At 41.9% G+C, this 24857-nt stretch overlaps 1 protein-coding gene across 2 annotated transcripts in view; it reads right to left on the bottom strand.

Annotated features, from left to right (window-relative positions):
- The window catches only part of ARHGAP26 (Rho GTPase activating protein 26), a 474825-nt gene that overhangs the window by 216050 nt on the left and 233918 nt on the right, over positions 1–24857 (bottom strand). For both annotated transcript variants that reach the window (XM_068979311.1, XM_068979312.1), the window contains exon 12: positions 3920–3956. In XM_068979311.1, coding sequence (XP_068835412.1) covers positions 3920–3956 — 37 coding nt within the window. The remainder of the gene's footprint in view (positions 1–3919; positions 3957–24857) is intronic.

Below are 24857 nucleotides of genomic sequence, written 5' to 3'. Positions count from 1 at the left end.
TAACATCTTTTTCTCTCCCACTTCCTAAATGAAAGGTTAAGCAACTGAAGAATCATCGGTGACTCGAGGCAGCCAACTCTCTGTGCCCTGTGGGTAACAGGATGCCAAAAGCAAAATGTTCAAGTGTCTCTGTTTCCCAAAATGGAACTTTCTGCATTGCCCTTTTCCTAGAGAGGTAGAAAATCTTTTGTGGTTAACAGCAAAGACGTTGGAGTCAGACAGCACTCAGATTAAATTACATCTCCTGAGTTTACCAACCTCAACTTCCTAATCTACAAAGTAGGTCAAGAGCACCCACTGCACCCAGCACTGTGAGCATTAAATGAGCTAGTGTGCATAAAACACGGTGAAACACTGTGAGCAGTTGATAAATGCTAACTATTAACAGCTATTATTATAAAACACATACCCTCTGTTGGCAATTCAAAGTCTAAAGAATATTTAAAGTAGAAGGTCAGCATCTTGAAGCAATCTATCCTCTGTCCTGCGGAGAAGGCAATGGCAACTCACTCCAGTACTCTTGCCTGGAAAATCCCATGGACGGAAAAGCCTGGTAGGCTGCAGTCCAGGGGGTCACTAACAGTCGGACACAACTGAGCGACTTCACTTTCACTTTTCACCTTCATGCACTGGAGAAGGAAATGGCAGCCCACTCCAGTGTTCTTGCCTGGAGAATCCCAGGGACGGAGGAGCCTGGTGGGCTGCTATTTATGGGGTTGCACAGAGTCGGACACGACTGAAGCGACTTAGCAGCAGCAGCATCCTCTATCCTGAGTAACAGCTTGCTGACAAATGTATTTCCAGACTTTTTTTCTATCAATATATCTAGACAAGTCAAATAATTTATTTTAATAAATACACCATTCCATGATCTGAATTTTCAAAAGCTCAATGAACAGTATATGGGGGACACTGCTTCTGCAAATGTATCAAGATCTCTCTCATTCTTTTTCTTTTTCTTTTTGGTTTTAAGTGCTTTTTTTAAAAATTTTATTTTCTTATTGAATGATAATTGCTTTATAGAATTTTGCTGTTTTCTGTCAAAAACATGAATCGGTTATAGGTAGACATATATCCCCTCCCTTCTGAACCTCCCTCCCATCTCCCTCCCCATTCCACCCTTCACCCTTTTAGGTTGATACAGAGCCCCTGTTTGAGTTTCCTGAGCCATACAGTAAATTCCCATTGGCTATCTATTTTACATATGGTCTCTCATTCTTTTTAAAGGCTATAAAGTATTCTATGATACTTTTAATAAACTTCCTACTGAACATTTGGATTGTCTCTAGCTCTTCACCTATTATTATCAATGCTCTGGTGAACTTTTTTTTTTTTTTTAAACAGAAACATCTTTGTGCTCCAGTCTATTCTTTAGGACAAATCACTAGGTCAAACAATATCTACCTTTTTTTTTTTAATACTTGGGGAGTTTTTCTTTTTCTTTTTAACTTATTTTATATTGGAGTATAGGGCTTCTCTGGTGGCTCAAATGGTAAAGAATCCACCTGCAATGTTGGAGACCTGGGTTTGACCCCTGAGTTAGGAAGATCCCCTGAAGGAGGGCATGGCAACCCACTCCAGCATTCTTGCCTGGAGAATTTCCATGGACAGAGGAGCCTGGCAGGCTACAGTTCATGGGGTCGCAAAGAGTCAGACACGACTGAGTGACTAAGCACAGCACAGCACATAGCTGTGTACACATATATGCATCCATTCTTTTTCAGCATGGATTCTTTGGGCTTCCTAGGTGGTGCTACTGGTAAAGAACCCACTTGCCAATGCAGGAGATGTTTGAATTCTTTTCAAATTCTTTTACCATTTAGGTTGTTACATAATATTAAGCAGAGTCCCCTGTGCTATATAGTAGGTTCTTGTTGGTTACCCATTTTAAATACAACAGTGTGTACACATCAATCAAAGGATGTTTACTTTTTAAAGGCTTCCAGTACCTATGTCCTAAAGGCCTTACAGAATGGTACAACCAGCTGGCATGCCCACCAGCAGAATCCTGGTCATCTTTCATATCTATTGGCACTTATCTCAAGGAGAGACAAGCAGGTTCGTAAGGTCAAAAGTTACAGGCAAGCTTCTGGTCTGGGGACGGGGGTGGGGGCGGTTCTCTATTCATATGTGTCTCAACCCCCACAGTTCTGGGTCCTTTATAACAGACATGGGTTGTAGGCTGGGGCATGGGTTGGGCATCTCCTATTTCAGCCTGCATGGCATCTACCCTCTCATGTCCCGGGGGTTTGCTGATCTCCCTGCAGGTAAACCACCATGCTCTCATTTTATGAGCACTTTTGAAACCATCGATCAAGGTGCATTGTTATCCTCTGGGTGGGCCAAAGCGAGACCATCTTGATGCTATCTTTCCTGGGAATCTGGACCTTCACAAGAGTGAGGCAAGGACTAAAAAATTCTATGGGCTTTATGATCCTGCAAGTATCATCCAGAGGACCCTTTCTCGTTGGTTCTCAGGTCTCCAAAACTGTCTGGCTTTCAAGCCTTGGTTCTTCAGCTCTTCCTACCTTACTTTGAATTACCCTGAGGACTTCACTGACTCGATGGACATGAATCTGAGTGAACTCCAGGAGTTGGTGATGGACAGGGAGGCCTGGCGTGCTGCGATTCATGGGGTCGCAAAGAGTCAGACACAACTGAGTGACTGAACTGAACTGAACTGAGGACTTCTATATTCCTTCATTATCTTTAATATTGTTTTTGCTATGGCTATTTTAGGACAAGTTAGCCAGAGCTGATTTCAGATATTCTAAAGAAATCCCACCTGACACAGAGAAGGGGGAACATGACTTGTTTCTTTGAATATTTACTTGAAAAACATTTTCCCTTGTTCAATTCCTGAGGGGAAAAAAGAAACAACAAAAAAATAGTTTTCCTCCCCTAAGGCCTCTGAACTTACCAACAGCAACCATTCCAAATTACTTAATATTTTATTTAAAACTTCTGATAAAATCTGTACTTTGGAAAGAATGAAAGAAGGGAAATCTCTACTCCATAATGGATTTCACACACACATAAAATGGCTCATCCTTTTGTCCACAAGAAGAGGCACGGTTTCACTGACTTTTCTGACAATACTAGAATTCATGGGAGGGCTACCTTGGAATCTTTTTCCAAATGGATTTTACAAAAGCAAATCTGAGGCAAGAGGACAGAATTTCCTTTGTACTCTGGTAGCAACGTGGAAGGAATTTGTGTTTTCCCCTATGTACCAAGGAGATGATCAGCCCAAACACTTAGCAAAAGCAGTTCCATTTTAATCCCATCATCTTTACAAGGTTACAGGTGCCCTTGGAAACCACAATTAACCAGAGTACTCAGAGAGCCAGTGGGGGGAGAAACGTGCTATATAATGCTACAGAGGCTGCCCAGGGCCACTGCCATCAAAACGGAATATTATTACAGAGTTCACCGTCTCCACTCGTAACTCTCCAGAGCAGCAACAAGGAACACAGCGTTAGTTGCTAAGTGATCACTAAGATGGTTCTTGCCTCTTCAGGCCTCTGAGTGCGACCGTGTGGGAGGCAAAGTCAATTCTGGCTTCCCACAGGTCAGGGTGCTGGGGGAGCTGGGTATTATTGGATTAAGTGACTTTTAAGTGGTGACGGGAGCTACATTCTTAAGACAACACAGGATTAACTGAAATAATGTACATAAAAATTCTTTGCACCGTGTGAATGGTTATACAGTGCAAGATGTCATCACAGCCATGCCCGTCAGGCTCATTGACTGTCCTGACATGGTATATTAGGGCAGAAGCAGCTCAGACTGCACTGGGGGAATCGGGCCAACCCAATGTGCCCACAGCACCTCCTGGTGGTTCTTCCCCAGAATGGCACCTTCACCAGGCCCAGGCCCCCACCCAGCTGAAGGAAAAGTATCTAAGCAACATACTTACTCCCTTCGCTCTGGCTGTCTTTGTTTGAGTTGTAGACCTGGAAAACAGAAATAACATTTACTTGTGTGCATTTTATACCACCCAACAGGTTCACTATAGAAAACCATTACCTTCTCCTTTTGCTTAGTATGTGCTAGAAAATGGAAGGCAATTTCTGGCCCCCAAATGGAAATTCCTTCTATTATTACTCACTTCCTAATATTTACTTTGGGAGAAGGTGACAGCACCCCACTCCAGTACTCTTGCCTGGAAAATCCCATGGACGGAGGAGCCTGGTAGGCTGCAGTCCAGGGGGTCACTAAGAGTCGGACATGACTGAGCGACTTCACTTTCACTTTTCACTTTCATGCACTGGAGAAGGAAATGGCAACCCACTCCAGTGTTCTTGCCTGGAGAATCCCAGGGACAGGGGAGCCTAGTGGCCTGCCGTCTATGAGGTCACACAGAGTTGGACACGACTGAAGCGACTTAGCAGCAGCAGACTTAGCAATATTTACTTCAGCTGTTCAGAGACTCACCTCTGGAGCTTTACTGTTAAAAAAAAATAAGTCATATACTTCCTTTAAAAAAAAACTAATATGTGTATATAAACTAAAAGGGAGAAAAAATTAATTAGTTACAAATCATTAAGCATTAACTGCACAGCAGGCAACGGCGCTAAGCAATTCACATGAATTATCTCAAATTATCTATGCAAGAATTCTGTTGGGTAGAAACTGCTAAAATCACTGATACATAGATGGAGAATTTGAGGCTAGAGAGGTTAACTAAGGTCTCACAGCTAGTACATGGCAAAGTCTGGACAAAGATACATTACAAACTGTTAAGTGTTAACACTGGCAAATGGGACCAGTAACTTTTTACTGTGAATTTAAAAGGAGAATATACTACTTTTATGACAAAAAATCCTTAAGTGATTTATACAAATCACAAAAGGGAATGAGTCCCAACATAAAACAGACAATGATACAATTGGAAGAGTTGGCAAGCTTTTTCTTGTACAGGACTAGAAGGTAAACATTTTAGGCTTTGCGAGCTAAGAGGCAAAAGCCAAACCAATGATTTACACAGGGACTTGAAAAACGAGACCACAAATTTTCACAATTTTTTCCTGACAAAATCCAAATAGAGTAAGTTTTGAAAATACAGGTAGAATATTCCTAGCAGGTGAAAATCAATCTTATTGTTTCATGGCTGTCTTTTTGGGAGATGCTTGGCTTGGTTCTTCCAGGGGTTATACAGCTGGTTCTCAACTGTAAGAGTGGCCATCACAACCACTGGGAGTATCTTTTCTCAGGAGTATAACTTTCTGAAATACAGATAAGACTAATGAGAAAAACAGAATTTTTATAGAGGGAAGATAGCATTTAGCTTAAATAGATGTCAAAGTGTTTCCTATCACTGAGTCAATGGCAAATGTTCACTTGTAAATACCATGTTGAGCTCATGGGCTACAAAAAACAGGTAGCCAGTTGGACTTGGCCTGCAGGGCAGGGTCTGCCAATCCCTGATATGCTGACATTATTTAGTAAGATGATAAAACCTCTGATTTAGGAAAAAAAAAAAATCGTAGCTCCAAAATCTTTCTTTGGTGCTTATGATCCTATAGATATGAAAAGGCACAGGATGAAGTTGGTGGTAACAAAAAAAACAAGGATATCCCCAATGATTGTAATGGTCACTGTTGGTTGAGAACCACTTATTTAACCCTTAGAGAAACAGAGCCAAGCAACTCTGAAAAGAGAGCCATGATATCCTAAGGGGGCTTCTTATCTACTAGTAAGTATCGGTGAGACTGATATTTACTGATACTGCTGGTCAAGAGCTAAGCAATAATTCCAACATGGCCCCCAGTTGCCTTGTGTCACTGGGTAAGTTTCTCACCCTCTCTGCATCTCAGCTGCCGTCTATAACCTGAAGGAGTCAGCCAAGAAGGTCTTTGAATGGTCAAACAGTAATTTGACAAATCTCCCATTTGTCAAATGGAGATAATCAAATAATCAAATGATTATTATTCATTTCTCAAAGACTGTACAAAGATAAATAGGCACATACTGAAGGTCAGAAAGATGAGGATAAAAGGGGTTTCTATATTTCAAGCACCACTGTCTGATGAATGAAACGGCCTCAGACCAGAGGAGATAAGAATGGGGCAAAGAGGGAAGCAGAAACACAATCCTGCAGAGCCAAATGGGTACAGGTCAGACCAGCGGCCCACAGTCAATGGCATGCACTGCAACTGGACAGGTAGCTAAGGCAGACACAGGGGAAGACACCACACTCGGGCAAGTACTTTTTCCGGCCATCCCTGCTCACTTCATTCCTCCCAATAAATTCACACATTCTATTCCAGAGAATCCTGCTCCTGTTTCTAACTGGCAAAATCCAGAAGGAATAGCAAAACAAAACAAAACAGGCTTTCAGCCCTCCTTAATTAGGAGGTGAATTTGCACCAAATTACTTTCCTTTAAATGTCTCCTAGAGCTCAGGAGGCCCCTGCCTAGAACACTGAGGTATTCCCCAAACTGCAGAGGCGCGATCAATGAGCCAAAGGTGCCAGGAACATGTGCCGGCCGGTACTCTGAGGGCAGGCCATTAATCTCTGTCTGGTTTGAGTAAATGAGCCAAAGAGAATGAGTTTGAAATGAAGCTAACAAACCATGCCTGCCAGAACGGTATGACTACATGGCCCGACAAGGAAGGCCCAGGTAAGGAAGCAGCCTCATCATCACACAGGCTGGATGGTGTTATGGGAACAGTGCTAAGTGGAAATGGCTTTGTTCACTGGCACTCACCAAGTGCCATGCATGACATTATCAAATCTTTTTAACCACCTTGTGAATTAGCCACTAGTGTTGTTTGCATCTTATGGATGTGGAACTGGAGGCCAGAGAGGTTACATAGTTTATCCAAGGACAGAGAGCTGGAAGGTGGCATACTGGTCTATCTTGCTGCTGCAGCGAGGTTCCAATCGTCCTTTACTTTTCTGGGCAGTGGCAAATGCACACAACTACCAAGCTGTACTAGTAGTCTCTGGTGTATAAATACCTTCCATTCTGGCAGAAGTAAAGGGCATGCAATTCACCCCTTCAGAAATGCTCAGTCTGTTCTGGGAAAACCGTGAGATCTCACAGTTGCCCACTAATGCCAGACTGAGGTTCAGAGACAAGGGCAATTTCCCCAACTAAAAGGTCCCTTTGGCAGTGGCTTCTGCCTTAGGATTGATTAGTAGAGTTATCTCAGGTTTGTATGGTTTCAAGTAAGTCTCTAAGAGACTATGTCTTAAAAGGATAGAATTCAATTCTCCAGGACCAATTCACAGTGACATGAGTCACTCAACAATTCCTGAGTTATGACTCCAAGGAAGAATGAATCACTCAACACACAAACACAACAACCCAACTGAAGCTAAAGTCCATCCACCCTGCTTAGCCAGAGTGCCTAAAACCTGGCCCCATAATCAAGTCTCTTTTGGTTCTCTGGCTTTCTATAGTGCTTTCATTCCGGGATGCACCAGTTTCAGCTGAACTCTGTACATGCTGCTGCTGCTGCTGCTACGTTGCTTCAGTCCGACTCCGTGCAACCCCATAGACGGCAGCCCACCAGGCTCCCCTGTCCCTGGGATTCTCCAGGCAAGAACACTGGAGTGGGCTGCCATTTCCTTTTCCAATGTATGAAAGTGAAAAGTGAAAGTGAAGTCGCTCAGTCGTGTCTGACTCTTTGCAACCCCATAGACTGCACCCCACCAGGCTCCTCTGTCCATGGGATCTTCCAGGAAAGAGTACTGGAGTGGGGTGCCATTGCCTTCTTCCTGCACATGAGGGTTTGTTAAATATCCATACCGCTGAATATTATTTTTCAAGTGTACACTTCTAGAGAATACAAACTACAGATTTACTTTATGTTATGAGGGTCCACCTGAGACTCATTATAAAATAATTACAATAGCAATAATGGATTTAACACAAAGGATGATGACAAATCCTTATCACGTGTCAGACACCACTCTGAGCACTCTAAAATGCATTATCTTGTTTAGTCCTCACACCAACCTAATTATTCCTGACATATAGATGAGAAAACTGAGGCATTAGAGAGGTTAGGTCATTTGCTCAAGGTTAGGCACCTGGAATTGGGCAGAATCCAGACAGAACTCCTACAGTCTGTCTCCAAAGCCCAAACTCTTAATAACTAACCATGTGATACCTAAGACATGATGATGATGACAATAAAGGTGATAAGATGTCATGGGTAGCCAGGGAAGGTGGGTCACTGGCATAAAGAATTTGCCATGAGTCAGAAAATGAAATTGGGAATTGCCTTTTGATTCTAGCCTGAAGCATTTACCACTAACCCATGTGACCAGCTGACATCTAACCCAGAAGTAAAACTTCATATTCTTTGAACCACAGGGCTCAATTCTGAAGATAAACACCAGGACAGGAAAGTAGGTCTTTGATACAAATCACAGGATACTGCAGTTCTGTGAGACCTCACCCAGAAGCTACAACGGGAATACAATTTAATTAAATCAAAGGAGGGTGAGGAAAGCCTTCATATGCTCCTATTGCATTAAGAAGTGATTTTGCAATCAGTTCTGTTCACTGATGAGCCAATTCAATTTACGTGTCCCTAGAGAATTAGGAGAACAGAGTTATTTTGGTTCCCAGAATTTTTTCACAGCTGTCCTTTATCACCATTATCCAGGCCTTACCAAGAAAGCATAGAAATTCTTTAACTTATAAATTAAAGGCATAAGTAAAGCAAGAATTAGACAAAGCAATCTCACTTTTCCCTCTGACACACAGCTGCATTAACACTTGGCCATATCACATTCTGGATCAAAATCTGCACAAAAGGAAAGTGCTGGAGAAACAGGTTCATGGACAAATTCACTTAAAACTGCTGTTCCTATCTCAGCTGCAAGTGAATTCACATTTAAGCTTTGTCATTCTCAGGTCTCTTCCAAGTAGCTTGGACCACCTAAGCCCCTCCCACCAGGCAGTTCCTCTTACGCGTCCATATGGAGAAATACAAAACAGAACTACCTGCCCATACTCCCAAACATTGCCCACGCTGGCTCTACACCATCAGAGACAATTTTTGTTGCTCTTCTCTTGTGACACGATGGACCTACCATCACTAGGGCTTGCTCTTTTCAACTGTCAGGGGTGACAGATTTATGCTCATATGCTGCTTAGGTTCGAAGTCCACCTCTACCAGTTACCAGCTATAGAGTTCAATCACTTCACATCTCTAAACCTCAGTCTTACCTAGTCTAAAAGAGGGATATTAATATTCCCTACCTCTTAGGGTCATTGTGAAAATTAAGTAAGACAATAGATAGAAAACATTTAACATGGAGGATAGAATACAAATTCTATGGCCCACAGAGCGTTCTGTAAAGATGGTCTTTCATCACCATCAGTGCCCCTCCTCTTTCCTTCTCTTCAGACTTATCCTCTATGGGATAAAAGGCTAAGCACAGGTCTGTGGTTTGAGGGACACAGCGACAGCGACCTCATTAGCCACACAATTTAACCAAATGAAACTAATTAAAGGACTAAAGGAAAGGAGACCATCGAAAGTCAACTTGCAGAGCAATAGTTGTCAATGTTTTTTAAAACAACAGTTAAACATAAAAGTAACTACTCACCACACTTTTTCACCACCAGTTATGTGCCAGATACCACACCCAGCATTTACATGAATTATTTTATTTCATCCTCAAGCTTATGGGGTACTCCTACTTCCTCCACTTTATACCATCATGTAGATTAAATAAGTTTCCAAACGTTATAAAAGCCAACAAGTGGGAGAGCGTTTTGGTCTAGATTTGTATTCAATCACAACTTCATAGACTCCTCCACCCAGTACAATGGAAAAAAAAAAAAGTTTGGCAATCAACAAAGAACTCAAAAGAAGCTAAGCAGTCATTAAAATGGCAACAACACAACCATTATGTAAGAACAGAATTTCCACCCAATTTAAACATAACAGTAATTCTATAAACTTCCAATTCATACAAGTATGGCAGTAACTGAAAACCACAACCAGCTGGAGACACTTTGGGATGCTCAAGAAGCATCCTTCGCAAAAGCTAACAGCAGAGAGAGAACTGGCAGCGGTGCCCGGGATGGTGCGTGGACAGATCCGTGAGAGCACCACATTTGAATTTAAACAGGCTTACCATAGGCACTTTCAGTAAAAACCAAGAGAAGTTACTAGTAAGACACCCCTCATTTGTGCACCACCAACCAATAATGACCATGAATTTTTGCATCCAGGAGACCCTCTCTTCTCATATAAATTCATAGGTCAGCCTTCCAAGGCAAAAGAAATAAAAGCAAAAGTAAATAAATAAACAAATGGGACCGAATCAAACTCATTTGTTATTCAGTCACTAAGTCATGTCTGATTCTTTGCAACCCTATGGACTGCAGCACACCAGGCTTCCCTGTCCTTCATCTCCTGGCATTTGCTCAAATTCATACCCATTGAGCCAGTTTGCCAAACTTACAAGCTTGCACAACAAAGGAAACCATTAACAAAACGGAAAGACAATATATCTTTCTCCCGTAGAATATCTTCTATGGGAGAAGATAGTCACAACTGACAAGGGCTTAATTTACAAAATATACAGACAGCTCATACAATTCCATCACAACTACACCAAAAAACCAACCCAACTGAAAAATGGGCAGAAGATATTTAGAAAAGAAGAGAAATAGATATTTCTCCAAAGAAGACATACTTTGGCCACCTGAGGCCAAGAGCTGACTCAATAGAAAAGACCCTGATGCTGGAAAAGATTGAAGGCAAGAGAAGGGGATGACAGAGGATGAGATGGTTGAATGGCATCACCGACTCAATGGACACGAGTTTGAGCAAGCTCCTGGAGATGGCGAAGGACAGGGAGGCCTGGCGTGCTGCAGTCCATGGGATCACAAAGAGTCGGAAATGACTGAGGGATTGAACAACAACAAGGCACATGAAAAGATGCTCATCACCGCTAGTTATTAGAGAAATGCAGATCAAACCACAGTGAGTTACCACCTCACACAAGTCAGAATGGCCACCATTTAAAAACATCTACAAATAACAAATGCTGGGAATGGTGTGGAGAAAAGGGAACCCTTCTGTATGTTGGGAAGAATGTAAATTGGTGCCACCACTATGGAAAATAGTATGGAGGTTCCTTCAACAAGTAAAAAATAGAGCCGTCATATGATCTAGCAATCCCATTCCTGGGCAGATATCTAGAGAAAATTCTAATTTGAAAAGACATATGCACCCCAAGTTCATAACAGCACTATTTACAATAGCCAAGACATGGCAGCAATCTAATGTCCACTGACAGGTGAATGGATAAGATGTGGTACATATATACAATGGAATATTACTCAGCCATAAAAAAGAGTGAAATAATGGCATTTGCAGCAACATCTAGATCCATTTAGAAGGCACTTCTCATACTAAATGAAATAAGTCATAAAGAGAAAGACAAATAGCATGTGATATCACATATGCCTGGAACCTAAAATATGACACAAATTAACTTCTTTACAAAAGAGAAACAGATTCAAGATACAGAGAACAAACATATAGTTACCAAAGGGGAAAGGGGGTGAGGGGGATAAATTGAGAGTATGGGATTAGCAGATACAAACTGCTATATATAAAAGAGAAACAACAAGGTCCGACACTGTATAGCAGGGAGCTATATTCAATGCCCTGCAATTAAGTATAATGGAAAAAAATGAATCGTTTGAATCTTAAGCCTATGGGGATAAAATCAGTTTAAAGAGCCTGGAGTAAATGAGGATATGTCTCAACTCGAGGCGCCAGAGCTGGGGCGCTACTATTGGTTCCTCCTTCTCCCACTAGAAACATGCCTCTTGTCACCACAGTCTGAGCGACAGAAGGTGGCCAGAGAGGCAAGGAAAACGGCTGCTGCTGCTCTTCTAATTCTCACCGGGCAGCACCTCCTCTGGCTTGCCCTTTCCACTGCCACCAGTACTGCATCTGCTGTTGTAGGGAGGCTCTTTCAAAAGCGAAACCAATAAACACATGTCTGATGGCTCTTCCCCATGACCTGTTCCTAAACAAACACGAAGACCCTGCTCTTCATGCAAAGAGGTTTAGTAACTCGAATATAGTAGGCCACTCAATATTGACTGGGTCAATGTTTGTGAGTAGAGGAATAAGAGAGATGTAAGTTTTTTAACAATCTCCACGTTGAAGCAACGAGGACAATGCATTGATGGATCAACCAGACAGAAAGTAAGCCAGATCTATCACTGCCAGGTGAGTATGCCTCATTCTTCTCAACACCTGGCAAATTCACTATGAATCTTTACCTCAGAGGGAAAGAGAAATACACAATTCAGGTCTTATTATGAGACAATATAAGGCAGATTTATCTTACTTGGCTTAACTTCAGGCTGTCAAAACCCTTTACAGAGTCATTCATTTTCTATAGCACACTGATGAATGCTAGCTTTACACCCAACAACTGACCACAAATGCTGCTAATGCTAGTCCACGGCATCACCAGGAAGGCGTTATTGTAGTTCAAGGTACCGAGGCTCCCTCCCCCATGCAACACAGGCACCTTAGGAGGAAGGCACTCTCTTGGAAAATGGCCCAGCACAAGTGACTAAATGGCCGTGCTCCCAAAGTCAGCTGAATAGTCTTTGACTCTGTAGACTTGCTCAGCAGCACACCAGCTCACTGGTGACTAAAAGTGACCCCCAGCGCTTCAACATGACTATGACAATGATGATAACTAGAAAAACACACTTTTTGTTCCATTAATTCAAGCATGGTCTGCTGCTTGAACTAAAGGCTCTAAAAGGGCTTATCTCTTGTACAGTTCCTCAGGAACACCAGGGGGGAAGCAAAGTACTCAGAACATCTGCTCCCATTTCCTCTGCTCAGTACCCACGCTTTCTATGTCCAGGGATTCTGCCCTCATTTTCCTTGGGAGCCACCTCACCACCAAGTCCTTGCTGTTTGGGGCAGGAAGTGGGGGTGGGGGTGCTGAGCCTAATTCCATCTTTGGGTGTGGCCAGAGGATCCAGACCTGGTATCCCAGAGTCCGTGTGATTCTCCCCAGGCCAAATGCAGTCGACAGGATTTGTGTTTAAACGTTTTTATTACACCAGCGGGAATGAGGCCTTGTTAGAACAGGACCCATGCTTGGAGCTTCTGTAGCTGACTCTGCCACCACAGGCACAAAGACTGAGCACAGGCCAAAGGAAGTGGAGTGATGACATGAAGGGAGACCGGATTTCAGGGCACTACCCGAGCTACTGAGATGTGGCTCAGTGTCATCCCTGCTCTCTCCACGAGTGAACCAGCAGGATTCTTTTTTTAAAAAAAAATTGTGTTTCTATTGCTTGTAGCCAAGAGTTCTGGCAAAAAAAAAAAAGCTAATGAGAGAAAAGCCTAATTAAGCTTTATAGGGAACTCTTAAATGAAGAACAAAGAAAAATACGCAACACAATAGAGAGGCAAAGTAATCTCATTCATCCTTGATTTTCCCCCTTCCTTCTCTTTCCTTCTACTTCACATACCCAGCCAGTGCCAGGATTTATCACTGTCCTGCAACCTGAGTCTATCCCTCATCCCCACTTCTCCTTCAGTGCTCAAGGTCAGGCTGTGTCTTCTCATTTGTATCTCGACACTGGCCTTCTCCCTGGACTTGCTGACTTCTCTCTCTCTGCTCTAATCTATCTGACACACTGCTCCTGGAAAATGCGTTGCCCTAAACCACAGCTCTGGCTGGAGAACAAACGTCGAAACATCACAATACTGGTCCTTCAAATACTCAAAGGACCTATCATGTCCAAGAAGAGGAAGACTTACTGCTCTGAATGGAGATGAAAGTCAGGGTGGAGTTCCAGGAAAGTAGATTTCAATTGGACGAAAATAACCGGCAGTTAGGAGCTCTTCTGGAGAAGGCAATGGCACCTCACTCCAGTACTCTTGCCTGGAAAATCCCATGGACGGAAGAGCCTGGAAGGCTGCAGTCCATGGGGTCGCTGAGGGTCAGACACGACTGAACGACTTCACTTTCACTTTTCACTTTCATGCGTTGGAGAAGGAAATGGCAACCCACTCCAGTGTTCTTGCCTGGAGAATCCCAGGGACGGGGAGCCTGGTGGGCTGCCATCTATGGGGTCACACAGAGTCGGACACGACTGAAGCGACTTAGCAGCAGCAGGAGCTCTTCTTAGTCCACTGAAGTAGGGAGGCTGGCTGAATGTCATTCCCATACATAAGACTAAGCCCTGTTTCGTCCAGAAGGCAACCCTGGGCATTCCTGGGCTGATACAGTCAGCCTCATTCATTATTGTTAGCCCATCCTTCCACCTGTACAAGAACTGGAGGAAATCCAGAACAAGGGGGAATGGAGGTGGTTGAGGCAAAGTGGAGTGGTGGACAGAATGGGCTGTGTGCCCTGGAGACTTGGCATAAAGGCCTGGTTCCATGGGCCTTTCTGGCTGTGGGCCTTCAGATGGTTATTTAACATTTGAGCCTGTTTTTTTCTTAGAGTAAAGTATAGCTAAGTAATAATATCTGTGGGAGTGATGGGAGAATTAGAAGTAGTTTCACAGTGCCTGAAAGTGCTCAAAAATGTCATTTCCCTTTCTTCTACCTTCATGAAGAGTTCCTACCTTACTTAACGGCTGCAGACCTCCCTCCTGTATCCTCTCTCTGATTTCTCACTCCTCGAACAGCCTACTCTATAGAATTTAATGCTTTAGGATACAACTTCGCATTTTTCATTATTTCTCATCTCCAAATATCTCCCCAATGGCTACTTTTGCCTTACACTTTCCTGGGGGATCACCCAGCTTCTAACACAGGGCTGGCATATATACAGCCCAGGAAATCACCGCTGACTGAGGGACAGAAGCTTAAAACATGGGACCCACATTCTCTTGTCTGAGTCTTCCTCAGTGGGTCAGGAGCCGGTCATAATGACCTTAATGAGCAGATTATTCTTAAAGCAGCACTTCCCACTTTTGAGTGTTGCTGGCATTTACTACCGTTCCCTGCCAGAAATCACAAATGAAGCCAACAGAATTTCAAAGGAAAAGGTGAAACAGCTCCTCCTGGAGTATATCGGTGGCAGGGTCCACCCAGATATCCAGTGGAGGGGTAAGCTAACTGCTTTAACCAGCTTCGCGAGCAAAATGTTTCTGGGACTATTAACACTGAGTGTTGTTGGAGGGTGTTTCCGCTCTGCCACAGAACTTTGATTTGCATGTTATATAAACACTGTTGTCATAGTTATAATTCAGGAAGCTTTGTTGCTTGACCTCAAGAAAAAAATTCAACCTCAAATCAGGGTGACACTGACTCTCGAGACCACAACAGACCATCAGTGGGTAAGATCTGCCAAATTCCTTTAAGCTTCTAGAAGGAACTACTATATTTGGGGTAACAAGCAAGCAACAAGAAGAGGAAACTCTGCAATATTATGCAATTTCCTTGCATTTCATATTCAGAAATCCTGAAAACCCCTATAAGCAACTTCCCTAGCTTTCAAACCAAGATTGGAGTCACTGCCAATGTAAACAAAACTGGACACAAAAGAGGAAAAAAGAAATCTGATGTACAAGTCAGAAAAGCGTCTCAGGGAAAATTTAAAGGCAACACAAAGCACACAAGCTCATGTGATATCAAACGCACGACAGTTAAACAGATGGCGTGTGAGCTGACAGGTATGGAGGACGTGGCCGGCTCATAATGTGAGGAGTCTTCTGGCTTTAAAATTTCCTGGCTTCATGCTCATGTAAAAGGGTGTGAACCCATTAGTCCACCAGCCTGGTGTCTCTGTGAGGAGAAGGGGGATCATCTCCCCATTCTCCAAAGACCGTGCTCTTAAACAGAGGTGGTCTTTCTGTGTTCCTCTCTCTCCTAGCTCCTCTCTTTCTCTCTGTCTTTGGAAATAGTGACACAGTACCATCAGCAGAAGAAGGAACTTTGTTCTTTTGTACTTTGGAAAACTGCAAATGAGAAACTCCTTGGTCCCGTATACGTGATCCCCAAGTGGGAGTGTGTGAGGTGCTGCTGCCAGAGCAGGGCAGGAGGAAGGAGAGCCAGAGGGTGAGACACTGGACAGAATCCACTCCTTTCACCTTCCAGCCCTCTGTCCTTCAGAGGACTTAAGCGAGTGGCTTTTATACTGAGCTCATTAATCTGCACAATGCACCTTTGTGAGGCAGGAGGTGAATTTATCCAACACAGACACAGGTGACTTCTTTCTTTGCCTCAGACAACTGCGAGGTCGGAGTACCGCATTTTCAGACAGATGACTGACTCAAAACCAAGCTCCCTTAGATGCAGGACCTCTCCTAAATTTACAGGAATAATCCTGATGCCAACCCATGGATATGCAGCAAGGAGTTCTGGGAATAGCCACTTCCTTGCTCTGACAGGGGATCCCTAACTCTATGACATGAGGAATCTCTGTATTTTCTGACAATTTCCAATGAAAGGAATGCGGTTTGCAAAGAAAAGTAGATTCTATTGAGTTGGCCAAAATGTTCATTCAGAGTTTTTTGTAACAGCTTATGGAAAAATCAAAATGAACATTTTGGCCAACCCAATAGAATGCTTTCTGGTTCTACAGAGGAAGTTGAGCTCTTCCTCAGCTCCACACAGTGTGAAAGGGAGGAGGTTTATCGAGATTCCCTAGCACTTCCCGCACAGCAATGGTGCTAAAGGGTAAGGGTGGGACCTTGGGAATGAGCTCCATTCCTCAGGTGTCTTAACATATTCTTACATCTGCCTTATCACATATCTAACCATCTCTCTCATCCACCAACACAGCTTACTTCTTTAATAAGTTTTAAAGTAAGTTGCAGATATCAGGTCTTCCCTTCTAAACACTTTGGTAAGCTCATCACTCACTAAGGTTCAATATTATCAGTCTTTTAAGGTAAAAGTTACCTACAGGGAAATGAACAATTCTTAAGGGAGTTGTGACAAAGTCATGCATGAAGGTGTCCTTAACCCATATCAAGGTAGAGACTTTACCATCACTTCAGACAGTTCTCTCAGATCTCTCCATTTTACCCTCAAAACACACACACCCATGCACAACCACTGTGCTGTGTTTTCATTTGCTCTCACCACTAGCTTTGCCTGTTCAAGAACATCATACAAATGGCATCATACCGACCATACTCTCTATGGCTGCCTATTTCATTCAACATAAAATTTTCGAAATCCATTCCCATTTTGGCCTGAATTAGTACTCTGACTTTTTCAGTGTTGAGTAATATTTTATTATTTGACTATATTACTGTTGACTGACTCTCCTGTATATAGACATCTAGACTGTTCTCCCTCTTTGGCTATTATACATGAAGTTGCTCTGAATGTCTTTGTGTAAATCTTTTTGAAGACCTACCACTTCATTTTCTCTTGTGTAAATATCTCAGGGTGGAACTGCTGGATTATGAGGCAGGCTTTTTATGTGTTGTTAAATAAGAAACTGCCAAGATCTTTTACCAAATGTTCATTTACAATCCCACCAATAATATATGAGAGTTCTAAGTGCTCCACATACTCACCAACACGTGGTATTGTCAGTCCTTTAATTTTAGCCATTTTGGTGGCTATGTAGTAATATCTCATCATGGTTTTAAGATGCATTTCCCTGATGACTAGTGATGTAGTGTATTTTTTTCTTATGCTTACTAGACATTCTTAAGGTGTTTCTTCATGAGGTGTTTCTTCAAGTCTTTTGTCCATCTTTTAAATGAATTGGTCTTTTTATTATTGAGTTTTTATGAGTTGTCTCTACATTCTGGACATAAGTCCTTTGTCAGATGCATGTTTTGTAAATATTTTCTCCCCTACTGTGGCTTGCCAATTGACTTCCTCAATGGTGGTTTTTGGTAAGCACATGTTTTTGATTTTAATTAAGTCAAAATTTTCATTTTGGGGCAGGGCTATTGCTTTCTGTATCTCATTAAGAAACCAATGCTAAACTCAGATTGCAAAGATTTGTCCTGTGCTTTCTTTTGGAAGGCTTATAGTTTTAGTTTTTATGTTTATGTTTCATCTTGAATTAATTTCCCTAGTTTGTAAACATAATTTACAGCTGCTTCTGAGTCACAGCCTAGATTTGGAACTTGCTGGTTTAAAATACAAATTTAAGACAAGGAGCCCTAACACACTTCACTCCCCTTTCCCCAACCCCAGGAAGCTATCACGTAGAATTGATCCACATCACTTTTGGGAGTCTGCACATTGTTAGAAAACTAATACATACTCTGTACCCCCAGCTAAGGACAGGGCGTAAGAATGCTGAAGTTTGTAAAGATTTACATATATTCAGGGTATACGGCTAACCACACAGCTGTGATCTGAATAGTCAGGGAGCCTGCAGGTGACAAGTAGAGTGGTCTTGACCAGCCACTGACGTCCTGTGTGACCCTGATCCAGCCTCTCCCTCTCTCTGGACTTAATTTCCTAGTCCATCAAAGAGGGGCTGGAAACAGAGCTGCTTAAAAAAATTCAACTCCCTTACTATTACTACTTCACAGTTTTAACACCCCACCATCAAAAGTAAACTTCTTTGGCCTGAAGGGCTCATGTCAGCACTCCACTCACTTTAAGGATTTCCCATTACAACAGAAGGGTAGCACCTTATATCTTATCAGCAACCTGCTAAATTGGGATTTGCTGACAATTAAGAATGAGGCCCCAGAAGTTTAGAGGAACAGGGACTAAGGACTGAAAAGGAAAAGGAGGCAGGGTTGGAAGGTTGCTGATCAAAGGCCAGCTCACTGAACAATATGGTTTAAAATGGACCAGGAAGAAAAAGGTTGCTGCTAGTGTTCACATCAAAAGCACAAAGCGCCCAACCCAAGATTCTCTTGCTTCTTCTTTGGAGAAAGCCAAAGCACGCTGTTCACAGAGCCATGGAGCTGGTTATGAGCACAGCCAGCTGCCAAAGTCAGCTGGGAGGGCTAAGCTCACTTGGTCCCCTCCCCAGAGTGGTGGACAGAAGAGATTAGGACGTGCTTCACTTCTGATCTGCATTTGAGAGCATGGCAGGTAAACACACAAACCAAAGGCTGCTTCTGGTCCCTTTCCTACAGCACTTGATATGGTTAGCAGGCACTTGATAGCCTGTGGTCTTTAAAAATTCATCTCTTCTGAACCCTTCCAGCCCTGCTCCACAGACAACACTGCAGGTTCTTCTACCCTGTGCTAATCTTCTTCAATTTGGAGGCAGGGGGAGGGAAGTACTTACACATAAATATTATAAGTGAGAATAAAATCATCACAAATACAAAGTAATCATAAATACAAAACATACTGATACATATATATTTATACACAGTCGATTCTCATTATTCACAGTAATTATGTTTTTTAAAGTCACCACAAACACCGAACCAGTGATCATAGACAGAATACAGGGTTAAATTCCTACAAGCCTCTGGTGACAATATTTTCATCAACTGATCAGCATACAACCCTGTTTACGTGCTTCTGTTTCAAGATACCTTATCTAATATATACCACTAATTCATTACCGTTGAACTCATGGTACAGCACCGTAACTGACGCCTGAATGAAGCTCACCCAACACTTGTTTGCTCAGTAAGGCTCACCACAGCCTTCCTGTGCTTAGGAACAGTAGTCAGCACCTTCAGTACTGTGCAGAGGGCCATTTTAAACAGTGAAATCAACAGCAAAGAGCACAAAAACACAAAATATACTAAAATATTAAATGTACTAAATAGCAAAAAGAATACTTAATTATGGCATGATGACTGAAAGAAGCCAGAAGGTCACCTTGTCCACCCTCAGCTGGGAACATGTGTATTGAGCAACTGAAGTTTTTCTCTGCTCTGCAGACATGTACAAATGACTGTGAAAGCATCACAAACATCAATTTAGAGGTACAAGGAAATTTCAGCAAGTAGGTGAACTCACAAATACAGAATCTGTAAATAACAGGGATCAATTGTATGTACATACACATACATACACATAAAATATTTTGATCATAAAAGTACAAAAACATTATGTAAGTCATGATGCAGATTTTATAGATATTAACAGTTTTCTAAATTTTGTTTCTGAGATCTCAAAGAAACTGAATATCACAGTCCCTTAGCCTTATCTCTACCCCTTTCTCCTTGTACCCCAAAGATGGTATGTACATTCCATGTTTTAATACTTCTACTACATATGCACATGTTTACATACAACAGTTTTATGTTTTTAAAATGCACATAGACAGCTTATACCATATATACATATATCTGATCTTGCAAATTGCTTCTTCACTTACCATTACATTTGTAAGATTTATCCACATTAATACATACAGATCAAGTTCATTCATTTAATCCACAATAAAGTATGCTATTACTAGTCCATTGTATATATGTCCATAACAATATAGGTTATTTTCAATTTTTCACTATTACAAACTACACTGCAATGAACAACCTTTTACGTATCTCCTTTTGTACTCATGTGTGTTTTCTTGGCAACAAAATCAGCAAACCACAGCTGGTGGGTCACATCCAGTTGGTCCTGTGTAAGTAAGGATTTTTTGAAAAAAAGATCTGCTCAATCACAGATGGTCCGTGATTGCTTTTGCGCCACAACAGCAGGGCCGAGTCATTTCAACACAGGTCACTGGAGGGTATGTGCACGTTCAGCCTTACTAAGTTTTGGATGGATTTTCCAATTTACTCTCCATCAGCAGTATACTTTGAGAATTCCTTGGCTTACTCTAAAAATTCCCAAAGCTCCTTGCTTAGCTCTCTTTATCACACTCTCATTCCACACACAACCCCTGGAAATGTCATCCACTTCTGCAGCTTCCACAAATGACTCGATGCAGATGGCTCCCTACCTCTAAACATGCGATCTCAGCCTTGCCCCTGCTTTGTGAGGAGCACATCTCCATTTCTGATTACGTATCAGTCATCTCCACTTGGGAATTTCCCTGAACCTCAAACCCAGCATCCATTTCTCCTCTCACCACCAAGAAAGGTTTCTTGAGACAATGAAAGGAGTAACACCTTAAAACTTGTGAATAGGCAGCTAAATGAGAACTTGTTTTCAGTTGGCTGACACAAGGTCATTTAATAGGAAAAAGAATACACAGACCTATTTTCACACAGCAACTCGGCTCCTTTCTAGTTGTGATACCTTTCTATGGCTCAAATTTCCCATCTGCAATATAGAGATTATTCCACGCAAACTGAGGGATGAGACATCAGCAGGCAGGCAGCTGGCACAGTGCCCAGCACACACAGTAGTTAATAACCACTGTCTTGGTTAATGGCATCACTTTAATCTCAGTAACTCGGACCTAAAACTCCTGTCTTTATTCCCACATCTCATCAGGTGACAATAACTATATTTTATTTTCAAAGTGATGATCGTATCTATTCCTTCCTTTTCAGTCCCAAGACTACTTTTGAGGAGTTAGTACCTCCTACTTGTAATGTCTTCAAACTGGTTCAAACTGGTTTGACTTTTGCCCTTCCCCTTGCCAATATATCCTTCATGTGGCCAAAGCTCTGAAATCACTTCTGCTTCAAAACCTTTGTGGTCAAATCACTCCCTGACGGTACAATGTCCAGATTTCTATCTCAGGCCTCTGGCAAGCTGGCCCCAGCATTTCTTACTTCCTACTTTCTCTTCCCTAACCTCATGTCCAAGCTACACTCAGTGTCTGGCTATTTCCTATGCCTGCCACAGGCTATTCTGTCTAAGAAACCTTGTCCCTGTATTTCTGGCAAAGAAAGGCTTTCTATTCATCTCTGCCTGTGTATAGCCCTCAAAGCCCCACTTATATGCACCTGCTCTCCTAAGCTGTCCTCAACTCCCTTGTTTAAAATCATCTCTTCTATTTCAAAGACCTGTGTTTACACCTCACATGCATCACTTTCACTCTGAAATAAAGGCAAGGCAATAGGTTTATCTTTGTAGATCCCAGAGGGCCTTGTACATAGCTGGCATTCAAATACATTTGATGAATGACCTTATGAATCAAAGCCACTGAAAACGCTGTTAATGCACATCCTAGACTCAGTTTACATTAACTTAGAAAGTGCCAATCAAAGCACTGAAAGAAGTCAGGAAATTACAAGAGAGTTTAGTATTTAGAGAAACCTGGGAAGAGCAAACTGCCATCTGTCCATCAGCAGTTTAAGTATCAAACTGCTCATTTAGAGTTTTGCTCACATCAAGGTTAAGCAGTGAGCAGCAGGCCCAGGCACAGAACATAACCTTCTCACTCCTGGAAGTGCGTCAACCATGGAAAAAAAAACAAGGTGACTTAAAGTGTGGCAGCTTATCTGGTTTCTTCTATGGCAACTAAATTTTACATATTCCATGTGCTTAGAAATCACTGCTGCCTTTCTTAAACTGTCTTGGAGCATTTCACATCAGTTCAGAAATAAAGCCTTGTGAGATAATAATAATAATCTGAAGGGGTAAAAATGAAGGCAGATCTCCATTTTACTCTGTTTTGATGCCATACCAAATCTCCAGAAGATATTTACCTTAGAATGGGATGCATTCAAGCAATGATAAAATACATAAAATAGCTTGAGGCCTTAATATATAAAGAGCTCTTATAATCAATAAGAGAAAGGCAAATAGAAAAACAAATGGGACAAAGGATAAACTATTCACAAAAGGAGAACAAGTATTCAATAAACATGGAGAATATTTAAACTTGACAGAAAATAAACTGAAATTATAACAATGATATTATTGTTTATCTTTTGAAAAAACTTCTAAAAATTTAAGATGGTATCAGTATAGATGTGGGCTCAGGGAAATAGATACTTCAATATGTGAATTACAGAAGTATAAATTGACAGTCTTCATTGAAGAACAAGATTCAAAAATGGATCTATGTGTTTATCAAGTATGGTACCTCTATGAATCTATGCTAAGGAGAGAATCATAGACAGTAGCCCAAAGAGGGGATTTAGTGAATATATAAAACTCCCTGATACTATATGTGAAATGTTATTTATTTATACATTTTTCTGAGGTGAATGCATATGATTTTCTTAATATCATCAAAGGAGTTTGTAAGTCACCCAAGAACTTCTGGCTGAGAAATAATACCTAGAAATAAGGTGTGATGGGCACTGCTAGTTGTCTATAGAATGTCCATCTTCCTTTGTCTTCCTTAAGAACTGACCCCCTGATTATGTAGAAGCAAAACATCATTCAGCTGAAATCAACACCGTTCTTTTAGGCAGGAATGTGAGTCAGTCCAGCCAATGAGACACGAGTGGATGCAAACTGAGGATTTCTGGGAACCTTCTGTTCCTCTCACACACATTAACTCTTCTTTCCTTCTTCCATCCTTCTCCCTGCCTGATCCCCAGACACAAGGCAAGGATGCACCAATCATCTTGCAGTCATGAGGTGACAAGGAAGACAAAAGCTTCCACCCTAAGGACAGAGGAGCACAAGTATGGGAAAAATCTGGGTCCCTGAAGGCTTCTCAGAGCCACCTATCTGTCCCATACTGTCCACCCTACGTCTTAATGCCCAAACAGCTCCCATTTCTTTTAAGCCACTGTTCGGTGGATTTTCAGCTGTTAACACTAAAACTCATGACTAAACTAGTACATACGATAAAAATATAATAAATTAAATGAAAATCCTATCGATAATAGCATATGTGTAAAGCAATCCATTTTATTTATAATAGAAAAAAAGGTTGAAAGCACAAACGTCAAAAATTAGCCCTTATTCTCTGTGAGAGAGATGAGTGATATTCATTTTCCCCCTTATGCTTTTGATTATTTTCCATATTTGACCATTTTCAAAACAATAGAAACAAAGGATTAGTACCTTTGAGCCTGATTTACCATCGAATAGCAAGGAGGATCAGCCTCAGACATCAAGGACAAACACAACTTGTTCTGTTTCAGATGAACTTGGGTAGCAGACAGTCCATGACCCATCCTAGCTCTACCCTGCCTACCAAAAGGCTGCAGTCTAGGGTGGGAGCAGAGAGGGAGGTGGGCAAGTTCTGTAGGGCTGCTCTGGGGCGCATGGCAGTCCCAGGCAGTGCTCAGGCCACCTGGACAAAATAATCCTGATACAAGGCCTGTATGAGGTGCTGTAGGTGAGCAGGCACCTTGAACAACTGCTTCTGGGTCACATCAAGGCAATGCAGACAAGGAGGACCCGAGATGGCCTCCCTGCCAGCCCACACCTGGCCACCAGGAAGGATGATCCCACAGTCTCTTGGAAGCCTCTGGTATATCTTCTTCCTTAAAACATCAGGCTCAATAAACAGAGCTTGAGATTTAAAGCCAGGTTAGCCAACTGCAGACATGCTGCACCTCAAAGCTGAAGGAATGATGTCTTTTCAAAACCTTTCAAGAAAAATGGCATGCGGGCCTACCTCATTATATTATGTTTCACTTTATTGCACTTCCCAGCTAGCGCATTTTTTAACAAATCGAAGGTTGGTAGCAACACTACATCAAGCAAGTCTATCAGCAACACGTTTCCATTAGCATTTGTTCGCTCTGTGTCTCTATGTCACATTTTGGTGATTCTCACAAACTGTTCCATTATTATTATACTTGTTATGGTGATCTATGATCTCTGATGATACTACTGTCAACATGTTGCTATTTTTTTAGCAATAAAAATTTTTTTTAATTTTTATTTTAAAATTTTAATTTGTTAATTTTAATTTAAAAATTAAAGTATGTACATTGTTGTTTTTTTGACATAATGCTACTACATACAATAGCCTACAGTATAGGGTGCATGGAACTTTGGTCTGCACTGGGAAACCAGCAGATTCAGGTGACTTGCTTTATTGTGATACTCGCTTTATAGAGGTAATCTGGAACTGAACCTGTAACACCCCTGAGGTGTTCCTATGCAACAA

This window comes from Capricornis sumatraensis, chromosome 9 (genome assembly GCF_032405125.1).
Source record: "Capricornis sumatraensis isolate serow.1 chromosome 9, serow.2, whole genome shotgun sequence".
NCBI classification, from domain to species: Eukaryota; Metazoa; Chordata; class Mammalia; order Artiodactyla; family Bovidae; genus Capricornis; species Capricornis sumatraensis.
The sequence above is the reverse complement of the archived record's forward strand: the minus strand, read 5'-3'. Positions and strand labels throughout refer to the sequence as shown.